Genomic DNA, 17,350 nt, shown 5'->3' with positions numbered 1-17,350 from the left:
AGAGGAATTAGTTGGAGAAGAACAGGGAGGCTTTAGGAAGGGAAGAGGTTGTGTAGATCAGATATTCATTCTTAGATCTTTAGTGGAAACGTTTCTAGAGAAGGGAAAGAAGTTGTATGTGGCTTTCATGGATTTGGAGAAAGCATATGACAGGGCGGATAGACAAGGATTGTGGAAAGTGTTAAGAATATATGGAGTAGACGGGAAGTTGTTGAATGCCGTGAAGAGTATGTACGATGGTGCGAAGGCTGCAGTGCGTGTGGATGGTGAACTAAGTGAATTTTTCTCTTTGAAAGTTGGGTTGAAACAGGGATGTGTCATGTCTCCATGGTTGTTCAATCTGTACATGGATGGGGTAATAAAAGAGGTACAAGGTAGGGTAGTGGATATTGGAATGGCCCTGGTGAGAGAGGATAGTGTTTGGAAACTCCCTGTACAGTACTGTTGTTTGCAGATGATACTGTGTTGTTGAGTGAAGACGAAGGGGAGCTGCAAGGCTTGGCGGATGAGTTTGGGAGAGACTGTAAGAAACGGAATCTAAAGGTGAATGTAGGGAAGAGTAAAGTGATGGTCTTTGAGAGAGGTGAAGTCAGTGAATGTACAGCGAGGTTGGATGGTGAGGAACTGGAAAATGTGAGTACGTTTAAGTACTTGGGTAGTGTGATGAGTAAGGATGGAGGTTTGGAGGGTGAAGTGCTTGAAAGGGTACAGCAAGGAAGAAAGGTTGCTTGTTCTTTGAAAGCAGTGATAAGAAACAGGGAAGTGAGCATGGAAGTGAAAAAGTTACTACATGACAGTATTGTGATACCAACTCCAACGTACGGAAGTGAAGCTTGGACGTTGTTGGAAGGACACAAGTCAAGAGTGAGAGCAGTGGAAATGAGTTATTTAAGAGGAGCCTGTGGAGTCACATGGAGAGACAGGCTGACGAATGAGGATATAAAGGAGCATTGTGGTGTGGATGTGGATGTGATCGGAAGCGTTATGAGGAACACACTGAGGTGGTTTGGCCATGCGGAGAGGATGGAGGGTGAGAGACTGACAAAGAGAGTGTATGTGAGTGAGGTGGAAGGGGGAAGAGTGAGGGGGAGGCCGAGGATGAGATGGAGGGATGGGGTGGAGAGGTATTTGAGAGAGGGGGGTGTGAGTTGGGAGCAGGGCAGTGAAATGGCGGAGGACAGGGCAACTTGGAGGCGATTTGTTTGTGGCCACCCCAAACGGGATTGAGGCGTCTGGCAATAGATAGATTGATAGTTTCTGAAGTGCTTTGTGTAACTTTAATCCTCATTTTTCACTGGAAACAGTTTTTGACATATGTTACCAAACTCTCAGCAACAATTTGGAACCAGTAGAAAATTCGAGTTCCGGGGAGAGGGAAAACCGGGAAACAGGTCATTTCCAATGGAAATACGGTTACAAATCACACAAATCACTTGAAAAACAAATAAAAAAAACATAACTTCCAACCACACCTATGTTGGTGAAACAAAATACTGAATCAGTGGTCTTTTACTGAATCGGCACTTTTAATTAGAAAACATTAACATTTTTATCACTATATAGGTTCATACACACCCAATTATCTGAAATCCAGAAAAAAAAAAAAGTGCTATATATAACTAAAAAATCAAGTTTCAGAGCTAAAATGTGCTAAAGTTGGCAGATATTTCCCCTTCAGACTGTCAACACACACTGTCAGATTTTTATTTTGCATAACTGTTGATTTTAAAGTACAAATAAATGTGTTTGCATTGTACATCAATATTTATACAAAACAGAAATCAGTCAAGGCAAGTAGTCAAGCTCGAGGCAAAACATGTCCGCTAGTCATGCAAATATTTTTTTTATTTTTTTATAATTAACCTACCAGTAAATCAAATACATTTTTGACCAGATTTTAAAAAATTGTGTATGAACTTATATGGTACCGGTATTGAAAATCATATTTTCCAATTAAAAGTGCCAATTTGGGATTTTGTTACACTTTTTTTTTTTTTAAGATAATGTTTTAATCAGTATATAATAACAAGCCATTTCTGGTATTAACCTACCTGACCCAATCTAGACCAATGCAATTCGAGCCTAACCAAGACATATTTCAACCTTTCTTACAAAAATGTTACCATATACTTCTTAGCCTTGGAGATCAAGCTGCTACCAGCGCACCACCCCAATGTGTCTTCTAAAAGTACAATCCTGTCCACGACTTGGCCATACTATAGTTTGTGGGAAAACTCCATGGGAATGAGAGGGGTAGGGGGAGCTCAATACCTGGCTTATTTTTAAAACATTCCTGAAAAATATGACTGATTACAACAAAAAGATCACAACTGTGTTACAAGACATCATCACTGCTGTGAAAAATATGTGCATGACTGGGAGAGCACCCATCAGAAAGACGTTATAGCAAAGATGACTTTTAATTCAAAGCTCAGTCATAACTCAGCCAGTGATTACTTACTATAAATAACATGACTCTCCCTCTTACTGCCAAAAAATTAAAGATCGCTTAATGGCACCAACATCAGGCCAGGGCACAACAAGAACTGAATGCAGGCTACTCTCGTGTTGTTTAGGAGTTCTCTGACCCCATTATTATCAAGTTCCGATGGATATACCACACAGAATACACATCCGTACAGGTGAGCTCTAACTATAGAACCTTCAAAGAACTGGACTGAGTATTGGCTGAAATGAAAATTATACACTTTTCTCTTTAGGAATTAAGCATTCTTGACAGTGACGGAGAGGGATGGCTTCACATGGCTGCACCAATATAACCAACGGGTATTAGGGCGTCGGGCTATAGATAGACAGATAGATAGATATTCATTTACACATCCCTCTACTCCCTCCCTGTCCCCTGCAAGAGATACTACTGCAGGAGAATGGCTATATCAGCTTGCAACCTAGAGTTAAAATCCGGATGAACCTGAAGCCACAGCAACAACATGAAGGTATATTTTCAGAATTTTAAGCAACTTCACAGAACTCAGTGCAGTGCTGTTCTTCCACCCCTGGCAACAACCTAAATGATTAAAACTGAAAGCACTTCTCACTGACTGAAATAAAAACTTCTGTCAAGAGATTTTTCACCATTAAATGGATATTATTTTCTGTTATCACTTATCACAAACCGAAAATTCTCTTATATCTTTGGAAAACCCTCCCCCTTTCTCCTGCTCTTGCATTGTCCTGTTTGGTCCTGTTAGTGTGGTTTGTTTGTGGCCTTGACCATTTTCTCTTACACTGCATGAGGGACTAAGCTAAACATTACATGCCTCAAATGTACATGACATTCTTATAACTACAGACATTGCTCCACTACAAAATGACGAGCCAATATATAACTAATGCAGCCTAATAAACAAGGTGTATATGTGAAAAATTACAACCCTAAAGACATACTGTAATTGTATACTTGAATGTGTACAGTAGGGCTATCCACCAATGTTAGGCACAGGTGAACCAGCAATTACACTATAGGTACCATACATACATCCATCATGTACTTCCTGCTTCAGTCAAACTGATGACTATAATCACACAAATGGACATCTGTACAAAATACTGCATGTAGTGTACAAAAAAAAAAAAAAAAAAAAAAAAAAAAAAAGGTAATTTCACTAAACATTTTATACTGACAAATAACACTTCATAGTTCAGTCAACACTTGATAATTTTTTGTAACAGTACCATCATCTGAGCAAAATATAACTGTATGGAGGTTGTGAGAGTAAAAGTAGAGATATTAACATACTGAAAAAAGGAATAACAGTATCTTCACAGAAACACTAGCCAGTTCTGTTATACTCCATTTCTTTTTTTCTTCCTCTCTTTTACCTTTCATCATGACCCACTGATCACCGCATATATTGTACTCTCTCTCTCTACTCATCAGCCTATGAATCTGTTCTCTCTTTCAATCTAATGTTCATTCTCATATTTATGCTCTTCCATGAACTCCCACCAGACACTATATATATATATATATATATATATATTTTTAATACAACAGTACCAGTATTTATCTTCTTCCTAATGCTTCCAATAATCATGTCTATTCTCCATATCCTTTAGCCTCCATCACCTACTCACCTAATATAAAGCTGCCTTCAGCAGTTCTTCTTTCATCTTTATCATTCAATTTCTGAGTGTGCCTTCCTCTCTCCCAGTTTCTTCTATCCTTCCTGTCACTTGTTATTACTTTTCTTTCCACTTCAGGTAGCTCAACTGAGTGATAAGGCTAATGGTTTCCTGTAAAATAGGAAACCATTTACAATGCTGGTTGGTAACCATATAACCAAATAATAGCATGATGTGGAGTCTACTATGGTGACCCTGGCAACTGGGTGGAAGGACACAGATGTGGCCTCCATTTTTTTTTTTTTTTTTTTTTTTTAATGTGTCCGACTCTGGGCATAGGCTTCACAGCCTGCTAACAAGGCCCAGCAGTCCTCCTACATACCATACACTCTACATGTCACCACTTCGGCGCTAACACCCACCGTCCATATTGGATACATGCTAGGGCTGTCTCATACAGGACTGGTGTATTGGTATTAGCGGGGGTATTTTTACCACATGTCGGCGGGTCTTCTGGTAGATCAGTAAAGCCTGATTTAATGAAATTCAAATCCTTAAATTGTTCCCTGCCCCAGCCGGGATTCGAACCTGGGTCCGTTAGGACTTCAGGCCACCTCTCTACCGATTGAGCCACTGCCTCTGCCACTGTCTGCTGCAGGGAAGCATTAGTTCACTCCAAGGGATGGCCCTGAAGGAGTGGTTGCTTGTTTGTGGTTTATGGGTCTGCTCAACCAAACAAATTGGGGTTCCTCAACAACGACAAATCCTAATCCTACCACATCCTTCTTTTACACTCAATCCTCCCACACTCTTCTCTCACTCTCAAACCTATCACACCCTTCACTCAGTTCCAATCCTCTCACAACCTTCTTTAATTCCCAACAGTACCACTCCCTTCTCTTACTCCCAATTCTACCACACTCTGATCACACCTTTCTCTCACTCTCAGTCCTACAACACCCTACCACATCCTTCTCTCTCTTAATTCTACCACTTTTCTCTCACTCTCAGTTCTACAACATCCTTCTCTCACACTCAATCCCACCACATCCTTCTCTCATTCCCATTCCTACAACACCCTTCTCTCACTCTGATCCCCACCACACCCTCCTCATTCCCATTGCTACCACACCTTTCTCACTCCAATTCCTACCACACCCTTCTCTCATTCCCATTCCTACCACACCCTTCTCTCATCCCCATTCCTACAACACTCATATCTCACTCTCAGTCCTACTCTGCCCCTGTTACTCTCAGTCTTACCACACCTTTCTCTCACTTTCAGTCCTACTCTGCCCCTGTTACTCTCAGTCTTCCCACACCTTTCTCTCACTCTCAGTCCTACTACATCCTTCTCTCACTCTCAACCCTACCACACCCTACCTTCTCTCACCCTTACTCCCACCATGCCCTTCTCTTACTCTTCAGTTCTACCAAACCTTCTCTCACTCTCAATTCTCCCACACCTTTCTCTCATTCTCAGTCCTCCCACACCCTTCTCTCACTCTCAATCCTCAAATAGCCAATCATACTCCTCACCTAAATGCCTCTTTGACGCAGGCTTTGAGGTACTGAAGTGCGTTGGTGTGGTGGAGTGTGATGGTCTCCGAGGAGTCCACCACTCCCACTATCTCCTCATATAACTTCTCTTGTACTTCTGGGTTTAATGCCAGGCAGTGAAGGAAACCCAGCATGGTTGGAGCTGTCTGAAATGGATGGGAAACCAAATTAAATTATAAAATGGTCCTGTCAATCCTTTTGATTAAATATCTTTTATACAGCAACCTTTTTACTATCAGATGAGGCAATACCTGTTGAATGATGGATGACCAAAAATAGTCTTACGGAAGACTGAATAAAACAGCAATGTGTCCACAGTGAAAAGGGGATTCAGATAGCTCGGCAAGTTGTGGTGAGGTTAGCTAAGGATATATCTAATCCACCTCCCCGACAGTTCAAAATCTCTTTCCTTATTGTTACTGTTGCAGTCACATCTGAAACATGAAACCACTGGGGTGCAGGCTGAATCTGCCTTTCTCCTGTACCCCACCATCCTTCTTTCTGGGGACAGGGAAGGGGTTGAGAAATGTTTGAATAGCTGGGCAGTGGAGCCAGCCAATTATATTGGTGCCAGCAAGCAATGGCATCCCTCTCCAGAAAATAAAAAAGTGTTATAAGGAACAGACTACAACTACTACTACTACTACTACAACAACTACTAATACTACTGCTACTACTGTTACTATTACTACCACCACCACCACCACCACTCCTTCTACTACCACTAATATTATGGGTGTCTGGCATCATCACCACCACCAACAACAGTGCCAAGCAATGTAATCTACCTACCGTAGATAGACCATCGGAGAATAATGAGAGCGTGATGGTGAGGATGTCTTTTTCTGACAGCTCCTGGCGAGACATGAGATACGTCAGGAAGTTGAACTGACCCTCACCCAGCCTGCCTTCATCCATCAGTCCCTGGATCTCTGCTATCGTGTCCTTGATGAACCCTAGTGACACGCTGAAATGTGAAGGAGAGTTCGAATTAATTATGAGGTGATATGTCAGTCACTTTGGATCCAGAGATACAGTTTCGTTTTCGTTTTTAAAGGCTCCAACATGCTTGCATGTGTCGGCCTTGGTCACCTAATGGCGGCTCTCCATGCTGCACGATCCATTGCAGCCTCCCTGTTCAGTCCCTTAACCCTAAGGTCACACTTAATGACCTCGTCCCATGTCTTTCTCGGTCTACCCCTCATAACCCCACCCCCAATATTAACACTTCTCACCCAACTATCATCCCCCATCCTCTCCACATGTCCAAACCACCTCAATCTACCTCTCCTCATCACAACACCAATACACTCCAGTCCCATCCTACCTCTCAACTCTTCCATTGTAAACCCAGCCCCTCCAGGCCTTGGACACAGGGACGCACTGCACATCCACCTAATCATTGTCATTTCTGTACATCTGAGCCGGCGAATGTCTTCCTCCTTCACTGCCCAGGTCTCACTGCCATACAGCATTACACTCCTAACACACGCTGCATACAAAGACCCCTTAGCACGTAGGGAGAGCCCCCTCAATGTCAGGAGAGGCAAGAGCTCCCTGAACTTCTTCCAACCACTTCTCACCCTAGCCACAGAGCTAGCTTCAGCCCCACCTCCAGCACACAACATGTCTCCTAAATAACAAAACTCTTCCACACACTCAAGAGATTCACCAGCAAGTTCAATTCTTTCACGTCTGACGATCTCCACCTGCTCACCCCGGCACGCCGTACACATAAAATCAGCATTATCTCGCAGTCTACCTCTGATACCACTACATCTCTTATGCACCCATTTATCACACACACCGCACAAGATGGAATTACTTCCCACGCCCTTGTGGCAAACTGCACATGGCCACTCTCCCTCGTCTTTGACAGTACCGCCACCAACCCTAGATATCATCACTTTTGTTTTATCTGCATTTACCCTTAAACCCTTTTGCCCCATACCATCTCTCCACTTCCTAAACCTTTCCTCCGCCTCCCTTTCATTCTCTGCAATCAACACCAAATCATCAGCATACAACAACTCCCACGGAGTCCGTTTCTAAAGTCACGTGAAAGGGCTTCAAGTACCATGATAAACAACATGGGACTCAAGACTGACCCCTGATGCACACCAACATTCACGGAAAACTCATCACTCAAATCTCCATTCACTCTCACCTGGGTGTGAGCACCCACATACATGGCCATAACCACCCTAACCAGCCACTCCTCCAAGCCAAGCTTTCTCATTGCCCACTTCACCACCTCTCTAGGGACTCTGTCAAAGGCCTTTTCCAAATCAACAAAAACAAAATAAAGATCCCTTCTCCTACCAATATATTTTTCCTGAAGCTGTCGAACAATGAATATGGCATCAGTGGTCCCCCTACCTGGCATAAACCCAAACTGCATCTCATCAATATTCACTCTTTCTCTAATCATACCTTCTAAAACTCTCTCCATTACCTTCATTATCTGATCTAAAAGCTTTATACCTCTATAATTCCCTCTTTCCAGGGCATCACCCTTCCCTTTATACACATTTACAATTACACTCTTCAAGCCAATCATCTGGGACAACACACTCATAAATAATCCTATTTATCAGGTCAGTGACTAAACTCACCCCTATATCGCCTGAGGGCTTCAACATTTCGGCAGTCAACCCAGACACACCTGCTGCCTTCCCCACCCTCATCCTGCCTATTGCCTCACTCACAGTAGCAGTATCAATCAAAGGCCAAGGGCCAGACACTGGATTTGCTGGCTCCAAACCTTCCCTGTCCCAGTCAAACTCCTCATTCAACAACCGGTTATAATGCTCTCTCCATGCATCTTTAATATCCTCACTGTTCACCACTACCCTTCCTTCATCATTCTTCACACACTGCTCACCTATGATATCCCGATTATCCCTCTTCACCTGACCTGCCACCCTAAATATATTTTTCCTTTCCCCATGATTTAGGTTATCAAGTAATTGTCTCTGTGACTCAGACTTTGCCCTGTATACCTCTCTCCTAGCCCTACGGTTGGCAGCCAAATATTCCTCTTTGCTACCACCCTTCTTCCATTCCCGGAAAAGCCTTCTTTTCTCCTTAATTGCAGCTTCTACACCCTCATCCCACCATGAAGTTACTTTATGTCTTGGTGGTCCTCTTGTCCAGCCGCATGTTACATCAGTAACTCTCAAGAAATTGTTCTTGAGGGCTCTGTACTGTTCATTAACGCCTCTGTCTACAGCTCCCTGTTCAGCCACCACTCTCCTCAACTCACTATAGAAGGCATCCCTTACTACTTGGTTTTTCAGCTTCCATATTTTCCTCCTAGGTACATAAGTCCTCTTTTTTCATCATTTGTTCTTTAAGCACCATATCACAAATCAGTAGTTTGTGCTGCTGCTGCACACTCCTCACTTCCTATAACTTTAACATCCCTCACTAACCTCCTATCGGCCCTCCTAACCAGAAAATAATCTATCTGACTGCTATTTCCCCCAGACTCATACGTAATTAACCTACTGTCTCTTTTCCTAAAATATGTGTTGCACACAATCATGTCCGTTGCCTCCCCAAACTCGAGTATCCTTTCCCCTTCTGCATTCCTTAGACCATATGCACAGCCCCCATGCACTCCTTCATAACCTTGGGCTGCTTCACCTACATGACCATTTAAGTCCCCTCCCAAAATCACTATCTCATCATCCCGCATACCACCCACTACACGTATTAAATCATCCCAAAATCTATCTTTCTCTGATTCATCCAATCCTGCCTGTGGAGCATATGCCGATATAATCACAGCTATCTTTCTTCCCAACAGAATTTTCACAACCAATATCCTATCGCTTACTCTCAAAACATTCATAACATATTCCACCCATTTCTCCGCAACCATCACACCAACACCTCCATATCCATCTGTCCTCTCCTGCCAAAACAACTTATAGCAACAGTCCTTCCCAACAATCTTTCTGGCTGATCCACCCCTGTACCGGACTTCCTGCAAACACACCACGTCCACCCACCTCCTACTGAATGCCTCAACGACTTCCCCTGCTCTTCCCCTCAAACTTCCCACATTCCATGAACCCACCCTCATCCCCATGGGTGATTTACTGTCCTCAGGCTTGCTTTGAAACCTTTTTTGTTTTGTCATCTTCAGTATTAATAAATGGGGACAGACACAGCACAGGTCCCACTCACCGCACAATCCCAGGTCCAGGCAATGGATCTGGGACCCCTAGCCCACCAGCTTACCAGTGGCTGTGGTAGTGGCCTCGGGCACCCTGCCAGGACAGCTGCAGGGACACCCTCCAAGCGCGTCTTGGCACTGCAACTATCCCGCCATTATACACCCACTGATAGGGCAGCCTCCTGGGACGCTACTCCCAGGTTCGGGCCCCTCTCTATTGGGCGGAAGCGGCAGCCTGGGAACCGCAATGCCCTGTACCCTCTAGCACAGGCCCGAGCCCCATCTCGCCCTGGACCCATGATCTATGCCGGCGGAACCCCCGCCACGCCTCCCCCCAGAAGTCCGCCACTAGGTAGCGGGGGCAAAGTTTTCTGGCCGCATGCCCTTGCTGGCGCCAACCCCTGTAACGTAGTGGGATACGTTGTGTGAAATGTAAAGTGCATGTGGTGTAGTGCATAGATAGTTAGAGGAAATGTTTGGGAGAGTATGCTGGTCTACTCTCCATGTTACTGTCACACTGAAAAGGTCAGCAAAGGGGGATGGTTAGATAGCTAGTGAAACAGGAGCTCCAGCTCTCCCTATCACCAGCATTCCCATTCCCCTTGGGAGTACTACCCTGTTCGGCCCGTGCTACGGCCTCCTCCTACCTTGCAAAAGTTCAGTTCCTCCTCCTGACCTTCAGTAATCCATAATATTAGTTTGGATAAGGCTGCATTTAGTCACTATAATCTGTTTCATCAATCAGGCAGCTGCTTTTAACTAACTGTTACTTTTAATCACAGATGAGATGGATGCATGTGAGTGGAGAGATACAGTGAGGGAGGAGGACGAGACGAAGGGTGGGCAGCTAAATGGAATAGAACAGAGCAACTAGGATGCAATTTGTGTGTGGCCATGCCTTATGGGACTAAGATGTCTGGCAATATACAGATACACAGCAATATTTTTAACTACCAAAACCACTATAATGCAATGAGCTACTGTATTGATGGAAATGATGAGGAATGTACCGTTTTATAGACAACTGTATACAGTATACCACTAGAGATCTGTGCAAACCAGTGCAAGGTGGAGGAGTGCTATCAGGTGAACCCACATGACTAATAGTACATGGATAATAGATGGTGTGGGGGGGGGGGGACAATGCTTTGTGTTAACTTTCTTCAGGCCCCATTGTCACAACACTTAGATCTTCTGTGCGGTCATCTTATTCACCATCATCATCTAATCCTGTGTTGCCCCATGAGAAGCATAGGAGCCGGGGGCTAGACAAGTTGGTCCTGACATTTAAAATGATAGCGACCAGCCTCACTCATCCCTGAGTGGCATTATGTGAGCAATAAACACCAACCATCCCTTGGATATAAACCTGTACGGACTCAATCCGATTGGAGCACCTTAATTACCCACTAGACCACCGGGCATCATAATTTGGTTACATGGTTACCACCCAGCGTAGTAAAGGGTTTTCTGGTGTACAGGAAACCATTCGACTTGTCACTCAGGATAGACACCATAAGGTAGCACTACGCTGAGTGAGCAGATGATGGGCACCCCCCCCCTACCACCCTAAACAACTTCATAATGAGACAAAAACAGCTTTAAGTGAAAAATATGGGTTATCAGATACAGAACTCAATAATGAAATTGCCTCATTAAAGAAAAATACAACAGTCACTATCCACACATTCATATACTGTGCTACTTGATATCACCATCATCATCATTTCAACTTTTTTTTTTTTTTTTTTTTTTTTTTTTTTTTTTTTTCAACATAAGGATGGTGTGAAGATGGATCCAAAAGGCAAGGAAAGAGAAAAAAAATGACAGAGGGAGAACTAATCAACAGAATAACCAGTAAAATAGGCCACACAATCACTCACTCATCATTCAAACCCCCGGAATCCTAACTTCACAAGCCTAATCATCAAGTTTTTTTTAGTAATAACACATGGCAAAATACTGGACCATCACCAGCCATACCACACTGAGCACAACTTACCCATAAAAGAAATCCTCCAGTTTATGTAGCTTTTTGTACTTTGGTGTTGTTATGTAGCGGTATAAGCGCAAAGAAAACTTTAACTCTGCTGACAACTGAAAAAATAAATACAGTAACACTAAAAATTAAAGTGAAATAAGCAAAGAGTAAAAAACTAACATATAACAACACAAACATATTTAAGAAAGCATTAACTTTTTCACCTCACAACATTTTAGTGTAGTCTTGTTAACTCCAGGCAATTTCATTAAAGTTAGGAAAAGGATGTGAGCAAGGAATAAAAAAAAGTTGCAGCATGACAGTATTATGATCCCCAATCCATTATATATATGTGATGCTTGGACTATGTTGGCAGGACACAAGTCAGAAGCAGCACGAGTGGGGAAAAAAAAAAAAAAAGTTATTTGAGAGAAGCAGGTAGAGCTATTTGGAAAGAGACAGACAAACTGACAAATGTGGAAGTGAAGGAGCATTAAGCTGTTGATGTGAATGTGCTGGAAAGCAATTGAAGTACCTTGAAATAGTCTGGTCACATGGAGAAGATAAAAAATGGAAGACTGATCAAAAGACCGCATTTGCAGTGGAGGGGGGTGGGGAAAGGGGAAACAGGGTGAGATGGAGGGATGGGGTGTTGATGTACATGGGTGAGGGTGATGTGAGTTGGAGACAAGGTCACTTGATGGTAGAGGAGAAGGAGGACAGGCATCTCGCTACAGACAGACAGACAAATAGGAAAAGCCTCTCGCAGTGAAGGATTAATGAAGGCAATAACCCCTTGAGTTTGAACAATCTTTTATTCCAATTAAAATTGTCTGGTGATTGGAAGAATATGATGAAAATGACATCATCTGCTAACACCAGATGATTTTATTCAGATCTGGGGACCTTTTAAGCTGGAGGAGTTACATATGGCCATCATCAAGAGCCTATTCACTACAAGAATGAAACTGTCTGGTGGTAACAGGAATACGATTTTTAAAGTCATTGTATTATACAAGTGAACAGGCAATCTTTTTTGTAATTTAATGTGGACTTCAGAAAAGAAAGAAAGAAAAAGAAAGGATATTAAAAAGAGGTGATATAACTAGAGCTTCATTCATTCATTCATTCATTGCCAGACGCCATGTATCCCAAACGGGGTGGCCAAGGGCTTAGAGTTAACTTTTTTTACAGGGAGGGGCACTAATCCTCCACCAACCCCACTTGACACGTAGGGATGCCAACAGCATCTGGTGTTCACAGGCGGTCACCCATCCAAGTACTAACCAGACCCAACGTTGCTTACTGTGCTATAATTAAGGAAACTTGCAAAGCTTTATATATAGTGGCAGTGCTAAGGCAATTTTTCTGCAACCTTCTGTGGACTTATGGCTGTGTTATTAAAACTGATAGTGCAAATGCAGTGAAAAGCCACAAATATTTAAGAACAAGTTACCAAAAAATATGATGATGACAGAACACATCTGGTCTTCTGTAACACTGCTGATCACAGTTTACAATGTAGCATGGAGGCTGACCACATCCAACAATTACAAATTTTCCATTCATGACCATAAAAAATTAAGGGCCTGCTTACACCTTTGCACATTCAATTAACCACTTTAGCCCAAGGATAGTATTGTACGTAGTCTGTTCCAGCTACTACCAGACAATTCTGTTCACTTTAGGAGAGACTTTTCAGACAGGAGAGGTTAGCTATAGCCCACACTAATTCCTTTACCAAAAGAGATCCTTCCAGAGTTGAAAAACGTCATCATTAGGTAGCACAAATAAAATACAAAAATACAATTCAAGACCGGTTCATAAAAATAAAAAAAAATAAAAAATCAATAATAAAATGGAGACTTATAACCAGGACTTACTGTGTACCATTAACCACCTAAGCTTGGTGATGTCTTTTTTAAATGATATTTGCCATCTCCTTATAACTTTCTTTTTTACAGTTAAAGACAAAATTTCTGAATTTCTTGGGGGTTAGATACAGCCTTCAATAAATCCATTCATTGTGAATAACCTTTCCTAAGTTTAATAAAACAATCTGGTGGCAATACGAATAAAATGAAAAATATGTTCCTTGGTTGAAATGGTTAATGAAGTCAATATCTACCTTTCCTGTAGAGATACCAAAATTAAAACAAATACACTCTTGCACTGAAGAGGCTAATCAAGCTTATATCTAACCCTTTCAGTTCAAAAAGCCTATCCTAATGTGAACAGAATCAACATATAACAGCAAGAGAAAACTAAAGAGGACATCACCCAGGTTAAAGGTGAAAATCAAACCTTAAAGATCTCCATATTGGCCTCCACAAGCTTCTGAGCCAGGAGTTCATCATCTCCACCATCAAGGCAGCCCAGTGACTTCTCAAAACAGCACATTCCTGCAGCTGGAACAGAATGGCAATACAGTGAACCCTCATTATAATAAACCCTGTATAAAATAATAGATGGATCTTGAATTTGGCTTTGTTATTTATTATTTTTCTCTTGGAGGGCATGGAAGTGGAAAAGTTACTACATGACAGTATTGTGATACCAACTCTAACGTACAGAAGTGAAGCTTGGACACTGTTGGAAGGACACAAGTCAAGAGTGAGAGCAGTGGAAATGAGTTATTTAAGAGGAGCCTGTGGAGTCACGTGGAGAGACAGGCTGACGAATGAGGATATAAAGGAGCATTGTGGTGTGGATGTGGATGTGATAGGAAGCGTTATGAGGAACACACTGAGGTGGTTTGGCCATGTGGAGAGGATGGAGGGTCAAAGACTGACGAAGAGAGTGTATGTGAGTGAGGTGGAGGGGGGAAGAGGGAGGGGGAGGCAGAGGATGAGATGGAGGGATGGGGTGGAGAGGTATATGAGAGAGGGGGGTGTGAGTTGGAAGCAGGGCAGTGAAATGGCGGGGGACAGGGCGACTTGGAGGAGATTTGTTTGTGGCCACCCCAAACGGGATTGAGGTCTGGCAATAGATAGATAGATAGACTCTTGGAGGGAACAATCTGTGGGCTTCTGGCCTTTGGTTCCTTCTTCTCGCTCCTTCTGGCACCTTGCCAAAAATCTTTCTAACAACTTTACCTCATCATCCTTCCCTCCTCTTTTCTACTCTGATGGTTCTGTAGCTGTTTCTTCTACTGATAAAGCAGATCTCTTCGCACAGACTTTCTCCTCCAATTCCACCTTAGACGATTCCGGTGCTGTTCCTCCATCACTTCCCCCCTCTGACTTCCTCATGGCTGACATTAAAATTTCTTCAGTTGATGTATTTTCTGCCATTACTGGCCTCAGTACTAACAAGGCATATGGGCCTGATGGAGTCCCTCCTGTTGTTCTCAAAAACTGTGCTTCTGTGCTTACACCCTGCCTAGGCAAACTATTTCGCCTTTGTCTGTCAACTTGTACCTTTCCTTCTTGCTGGAAGTTTGCTCTCATTCAGCCAGTCCCAAAGAAGGGTGACCACTCCCAACCCTCCAACTATCGTCCAATTGCTTTAACGTCCTGTATTTCAAAAGTTTTCGAGTCAATTCTTAATAAAAAAATTTTAAGGCATCTTTCCTATCACAACCTTCTTTCCGATCGTCAGTATGGGTTCCGTCAGGGACGCTCCACTGGCGATCTTCTCACCTACCTTTCAGACTCCTGGTCATCCTCCTTTCGGGACTTTGGCGAAAGCTTTGCCATTGCACTTGACATCTCAAAGGCTTTCGATCGAGTCTGGCATAAATCTTTAATTTCCAAACTGCCCTCCTACGGTTTCTATCCTTCTATCTGTGCCTTCATCGCTAGCTTCCTTTCTGGTCGTTCTATAGCCGCTGTCGTAGGACGGCCATCGTTCTTCTCCTAGATCTATCAACAGTGGTGTTCCTCAGGGCTCTGTCCTTTCACCAACTCTCTTCCTTTTATTCATCAATGATCTTCTAAGCTGTACATCTAACCCTATCCACTCATACGCTGATGACTCCACCCTTCATCTTTCCATTCGGTTCCCAACGCCCATCTCAACAGTTACTTCAAGAAACAAGGGATGAGGCTATGGCACACCTAATGTCTGACTTGGCTCATATCTCTGACTGGGGTAAAAATAATATGGTTGTCTTTAATGCATCTAAGACTCAGTTCTTACACCTATCAACCCGACAAAATCTTCCACAGGTATACCCACTAATGTTTAATAATATTCAGATTAATCCTGCATCATCCTTGAACATGCTTGGGGTTTCATTTACTCGGGACTTATCTTGGAAAGATCATATTACATCTCTTGTAAAATCTGCTTCCAAGAGATTGGGTGTGCTAAGCCGACTCCGCTCTTTCTTTACCCCTGCACAATTGTTGACTCTATACAGGGGTTTGATCCGCCCCTGTGTGGAGTACAACTCTCATGTGTGGGGAGGCTCCCCACATACAGCTCTTCTCAATAGGGTGGAGTCAAAGGCTTTTCGTCTCATTAACTCTCCTCCTCTTACTGACTCCCTTCAACCTCTGTCTCTTCGCCGCACTGTTGCATCTTTATCTCTTTTCTATCGCTACTTTAATGGTCACTGCTCCTCTGAACTGTCTGCTTGCATTCCTCCACCTCTACGACGGGCGCGTAGCACCCGTCTGGCAGCAAACTCTCATCCCTTTTCTGTCCAACTCTCTAATGCAAGAGTTAACCGTTACTCCCAGTCTTTCATTTATGCAACAGGTCAGCTCTGGAACTGTCTCCCTCTGTCTGTATTTCCTCCTGCCTATGATCTCCAGTCTTTCAAACGTAGTGTGTCCAGGCATCTCAAAATGATCGGATCTTGAATTTGGCTCTCTATTCTATTTTGTTTTTCTCTTGGAGGGAACTGTTACTGCGGGCTCATGGCCTTTGGTTCCTTCTTCCTCGCATAAAAAAAAAAAAAAAAAAAAAAAAAAATATATACAAATAAATAAATAAAATAAATAAATCATCATCATCATCACCCAGACCTCCTTTCCCACTCTAGGGCTGAGTAAGGAGTAGAAACGTCCAGACACAGCCCAAGTTTGCCCATTCCAATGGGCTACACTTCCATTCACTCATCATTCAAGCCCCCGGAATCCTGGCTCTATCTGATACACCAAAGACATTCACCACGTTCTGTAGCTTCACATAAACGTATCTGATAGAGTCAATCTGGGAGCTGCCACGATAAAAAGAGATGCCAAATCCCTGATCATGCACTCCTCACAACATTCATCTTACCAGCTCGATCTCTTGTCAGTCCCCTAGCCTCACTGACTTCCACACCTCTCTTCCTCACACACTCATGAATAAATATATAAATAACATAATAACCCAATGAGCCCATGGACATTTTATCAATTTTGTCCTTGCCATCTCCTAGTGATTTTATTCAGCTTTAGGAATTATTTTTCACACTGGTTACAAATGGCACTGTTTAACCCCTTTATAACAAGAAGTCTTTCCAAAGTTTAATAAAGCTGTTGGGTACTAGCAAAAAAAAAAAAGGATATCACCCAGATTCAAAGGGTTAATGGGCAATTTCTGTTTTT

The 17,350-nt window shown here is 42.9% G+C and overlaps 1 protein-coding gene across 1 annotated transcript in view; it reads right to left on the bottom strand.

Annotated features, from left to right (window-relative positions):
• LOC145397667 (putative cytochrome P450 CYP44) overlaps positions 1-17,350 on the bottom strand; it is a 58,274-nt gene that overhangs the window by 24,453 nt on the left and 16,471 nt on the right. Inside the window, exons 5-8 of the mRNA XM_080270707.1 lie at positions 14,115-14,218; positions 11,832-11,926; positions 6,439-6,613; positions 5,626-5,792 (exon numbers count right to left, since the gene is read on the bottom strand). Of these exons, the coding sequence (XP_080126833.1) occupies positions 5,626-5,792; positions 6,439-6,613; positions 11,832-11,926; positions 14,115-14,218 (541 nt within the window). The remainder of the gene's footprint in view (positions 1-5,625; positions 5,793-6,438; positions 6,614-11,831; positions 11,927-14,114; positions 14,219-17,350) is intronic.

The sequence above is a fragment of the Coenobita brevimanus genome, chromosome 42, assembly GCF_032717465.1.
Source record: "Coenobita brevimanus isolate Jiangsu-jjx chromosome 42, ASM3271746v2, whole genome shotgun sequence".
Lineage (NCBI taxonomy): Eukaryota > Metazoa > Arthropoda > Malacostraca > Decapoda > Coenobitidae > Coenobita > Coenobita brevimanus.
This window is presented reverse-complemented; position numbering and strand designations above follow the sequence as displayed.